At 72.7% G+C, this 4,845-nt stretch overlaps 1 protein-coding gene across 1 annotated transcript; it reads right to left on the bottom strand.

Moving 5' to 3' along the window:
• Window positions 1-449: 449 nt before the first annotated feature.
• On the bottom strand, window positions 450-4,845 carry LOC138101047 (lens fiber membrane intrinsic protein-like). Its single transcript, XM_068998888.1, has 4 exons — window positions 4,677-4,845; window positions 4,219-4,359; window positions 2,086-2,220; window positions 450-517 (listed from the first exon to the last, which is right to left on the bottom strand). Exons 1-4 carry the CDS (start codon window positions 4,843-4,845, stop codon window positions 450-452), a joined length of 513 nt encoding a protein of 170 aa, XP_068854989.1.

Here is a 4,845-nt window from a genome sequence, read left to right as displayed (position 1 = left end):
TCCCAGTTCTCCCAGTGATCCCCCCATGGACCTCCCAGGGCTCCCAGTGCTCCCAGTGATCCCCCCATGGACCTCCCAGTGCTCCCAGTGGCTCCCAGTGGCCCCCATGTCCTTCCCAATTATGTCCCCCCCATATCCCAGTTCCTTCCCGCGGAACAGGGAGGATGGGGGGGGGGGGCATCACCGACACCCCCAGGAAATTTTGGGACCCCCCAGGAAATTTTGGGAGCCCCAAATCCCCCCGGATCCCACAGGGAAACCCCGGGGGGGGGGAGGGGGGGCGCATTTATTGGCACAGCAAAATTTGGGAAAAGGGGGAAAAAACCGGGAATGGGGGGGGGGGGGGGAGGGGATCAGCAGAGGCCGGACACAGCTCAGCACAGCAGTGACCACACCCACGGCACCCCAAATTGGGGTGGGGACCCCCCCCCCAGGGCACCCAGGACCCCTCAGGACCCCCCAATTTCGGAGCTCTCCGGGGACGGATCCTTGGAAGCGGCGCAGAGGTGGAAAAGCCCTGGGGGGAGGGGGGGGGAGGGGGGTTGGGGACCCCCAAAATGCCCCCCCAAAAATTTGGGGAGGGGGGGGGGGTCCCCCACCCCATTGCAGAGCCCGGGCACAGCTCAGTGCAGCAGTGACACCCCCAATGCCCGGGACCCCCCGAATCCGCTTGACCCCCCCCCCACTCCTGTGATCCCCCCCAAACCCCTGGGACCCCTCCAAAATCCCCGGGACCCCCCCAAATCCCCGGGACTCCCCCGTTCCCCGTGACCCCCCCAAATCCCCTTCACCCCCCAAATCTCCTTCACCCCCCAAATCCCCTTCACCCCCCAAATCTCCTTCACCCTTCAAATTCCCTGGACCCCCCCCCCGACCCCCGTGACCCCCAAATCCCCAAAGCCCCCCCCAATTCCCAGTGCAGAGCCCGGGCACAGCTCAGCGCAGCAGTGACCCCCCCAAATCTCCTTCACCCCCCCAAATCCCCTTCACCCCCCCACCCCCATGACCCCCCCCAAATCCCCGTGACCCCCCAAATCCCCTTCACCCCCCAAATCTCCGTGCCCCCCCCCGACCTCCGTGCCCCCCAGTTCCCGTGCCCCCCTCCAATTCCCAGCGCAGAGCCCGGGCACAGCTCAGCGCAGCAGTGACGCCCCCCCAAATCCCCTTCACTCCCCAAATCCCCTTCACCCCCCAAATCCCCTTCACCCCCCCAATCCCCGTGACCCCCCCCACCCCCATGACCCCCCCAAATCCCCCAATTCCCAGCGCAGAGCCCGGGCACAGCTCAGCGCAGCAGTGACCCCCCCAAATCCCCTTCACCCTCCAATCTCCGTGACCCCCCCGTTCCCCATGACCCCCCCAAATCTCCGTGACCCCCCCCCCGACCCCGTGCCCCCCAGTTCCCATGCCCCCCTCCAATTCCCAGCGCAGAGCCCGGGCACAGCTCAGCGCAGCAGTGACCCCCCCAAATCCCCTTCACCCCCCCAAATCCCCTTCACCCCCCCAATCCCTGTGACCCCCCCGACCCCCATGACCCCCCCAAATCCCCCAATTCCCAGTGCAGAGCCCGGGCACAGCTCAGCGCAGCAGTGACCCCCCCAAATCCCCCTTCAACCCCCAAATCCCCTTCACCCCCCTACCCCCATGACCCCCCCCAAATCCCCGTGACCCCCCAAACCCCCCCGACACCCCCCCAAATCTCCGTGCCCCCCCACGACCCCCGTGCCCCCCAGTTCCCATGCCCCCCTCCAATTCCCAGCGCAGAGCCCGGGCACAGCTCAGCGCAGCAGTGACCCCCCCAAATCCCCCTTCACCCCCCAAATCCCCTTCACTCCCCAAATCCCCCTTCACCCCCCCAAATCCCCTTCACCCCCCCAATCCCTGTGACCCCCCCGACCCCCATGACCCCCCCAAATCCCCCAATTCCCAGCGCAGAGCCCGGGCACAGCTCAGCGCAGCAGTGACCCCCCCAAATCCCCTTCACTCCCCCAAATCCCCTTCACCTCCGAATCCCCTGGACCCCCCCCGACCCCCGTGCCCCCCCCCGACCCCCGTGCCCCCGCCGTGCCCCCCCCGTGCCGCTACCTGCGGAGCCCAGCAGCACCACGGCCACCCAGCCCAGGATGTAGGACCAGGAGAAGCTCCAGGAGCCGCGCAGCGACCCCAGCAGGGTCAGGGTCCCCCCCGAGTACACCCCGAGCCCCAGCAGCGCCAGCAGCCCTGGGGGACACGGGGGGGGCAGGGGGGGGCAGGGGGGGTCAGGGGACATGGGGGGGGTCAGGGGATGGGGGGCAGGGGTACGGGGGGGGTCAGGGGATGGGGGGCAGAGGACACGGGAGGGGTCAGGGGATGGGGGGCAGGGGTCACGGGGGGGGTCAGGGTCGCGGGGGGTCAGGGGACACAGGAGGGGGCAGTGGGCACGGGAGGGGTCAGGGGATGGGGGGCAGGGGGCATGGGGGGGTCAGGGGACACGGGGGGGTCAGGGGGCACGGGGGGCAGGGGACACGGGGGGGTCAGGGGACACTGGGGGGGGTCAGGGGGCACGGGGGGCAGGGGACACGGGGGGGTCAGGGGATGGGGGGCAGAGGACACGGGAGGGGTCAGGGGATGGGGGGCAGCGGGCACGGGGGGGGCAGGGGGCACGGGGGGGGCAGGGGGCACGGGAGGGGGGCAGAGGACACAGGGGGGGTCAGGGGATGGGGGGCAGGGGGCATGGGGGGGTCAGGGGACACGGGGGGGTCAGGGGGCACGGGGGGCAGGGGACACGGGGGGGTCAGGGGATGGGGGGCAGAGGACACGGGAGGGGTCAGGGGATGGGGGGCAGCGGGCACGGGAGGGGTCAGGGGACATGGGGGGGTCAGGGGATGGGGGGGCAGAGGGACACGGGGGGGGCAGGGGACACGGGAGAGGGGCAGAGGACACGGGAGGGGTCAGGGGATGGGGGCAGGGGTCACGGGGGGGGTCAGGGTCGCGGGGGGTCAGGGGACACAGGAGGGGGCAGTGGGCACGGGAGGGGTCAGGGGACATGGGGGGGTCAGGTGATGGGGGGCAGAGGGACACGGGGGGGCAGGGGGCAGGGGGGCGGGCAGGGGACATGGGGGGATCAGGGGCATGGGGGGTCAGGGGACACGGGGGGGGTCAGGGGGCACGGGGGGGTCAGGGGGCACGGAGGGGTCAGGGGATGGGGGGACAGGGGACACAGGAGGGGGCAGTGGGCACGGGAGGGGTCAGGGGACATGGGGGGGGTCAGGTGGTGGGGGGGCAGAGGGACACGGGGGGGCAGGGGGCAGGGGGCGGGCAGGGGACACTGGGGGGGTCAGGGGACACTGGGGGGGGTCAGGGGACACGGGAGGGGGGCAGAGGGACACGGGAGGGGTCAGGGGATGGGGGGGCAGAGGGACACGGGGGGGGCAGGGGGCGGGGGGGGTCAGGGGACATGGGGGGGGTCAGGTGATGGGGGGGCAGAGGGACACGGGGGGGCAGAGGACACGGGAGGGGTCAGGGGATGGGGGGGCAGAGGGACACGGGGGGGTCAGGGGACACTGGGGGGGGTCAGGGGACACGGGAGGCGGGGCAGAGGGACACGGGGGAGTCAGGGGACACGGGGGGGTCAGGAGACGAGGGGGACAGAGGGACACGAGGGGGGCAGGGGACACGGGGGGGGGCAGGGGACACTGGGGGGGGTCAGGGGACACGGGAGGGGGGGCAGAGGGACACGGGGGGTCAGGGGATGGGGGGCAGGGGGCACGGGGGGGTCAGGGGACACGGGGGGGTCAGGGGACACGGGAGGGGGGGCAGAGGGATACGGGGGGGTCAGGAGACGAGGGGGACAGAGGGACACGAGGGGGGCAGGGGACACTGGGGGGGTCAGGGGACACGGGAGGGGGGGCAGAGGGACACGGGAGGGGTCAGGGGATGGGGGGCAGGGGGCACGGGGGGGTCAGGGGACACGGGGGGGGGGTCAGGGGCACGGGAGGGGACAGGGACACAGGAGGGGCAGAGGGACTCGGCAGAGACCGGGCACAGCTCAGCGCAGCAGTGATGGGCACGGCTGAGACCGGGCACAGCTCAGCGCACTGATGACACCCCCCCTCCCCAAATTCCCACCCTGCCGAGCCCCGTCCCCGCTCAGCCCAGCGATGCCCCCCCCGCCCCCCTCAGCCTGGGGACGGTCCCCAAGTCCCCCCCCCCCGCCGTGTCCCCTCTGTCCCCACGTACCCGCCAGCAGCAGGGTGGCCCCGGCCACTCGTGCCCGCGCCCGCCGGCCCCCGCTGGCCCCCACGGACAGGCCCAGGGCGAGTCCGGCGGCGGCGGCGACCACCGAGAGCAGCATCAGCACCCGCGTGGCCTCCAGGAGCGCTGGGGGTGGGGGGGGACGGGACGGGGACACGGCTTGGGGACACCGCGGGGACACGCGGGGTGACCCCCCCCAACCCCCACCCGGGGGTGACATCTGCGGGGGGGTGCTGGGGACACCCGTGGGGACATTTGGGGGTAAGCGGTTACCCGGCGGTGGCACCTTTGGGGACCCTCTGGAGTGGAGGGGGACACCAGGGACACCCCGAGGGGACACCACAGGGGGGACCCAGGGGTGGGGACATTGGGGACAGCTCCCGACCCCCCCCCCCCCCAATTCCCACCCTGCTGAGCCCCCCCTCCCCAGCCCCGGGGCGTACCTGGGGTGGTGGCGTGGGGGTGGCACTGTCCCCCGAGGCAGCCGTGCCACAGCCCCAGGCTGGCCGTGCCCCCCGGCGCCCGGCGCTGCACCCAGAAATGGGTGGCGGTGGCGGCCACCAGCAGGGCCAGGCCACTGGCCCCGCACAGCAGCCCCCCGGCCGCCGGCAT

This window comes from Aphelocoma coerulescens, unplaced genomic scaffold (genome assembly GCF_041296385.1).
Source record: "Aphelocoma coerulescens isolate FSJ_1873_10779 unplaced genomic scaffold, UR_Acoe_1.0 HiC_scaffold_186, whole genome shotgun sequence".
NCBI classification, from domain to species: Eukaryota; Metazoa; Chordata; class Aves; order Passeriformes; family Corvidae; genus Aphelocoma; species Aphelocoma coerulescens.
The sequence above is the reverse complement of the archived record's forward strand: the minus strand, read 5'-3'. Positions and strand labels throughout refer to the sequence as shown.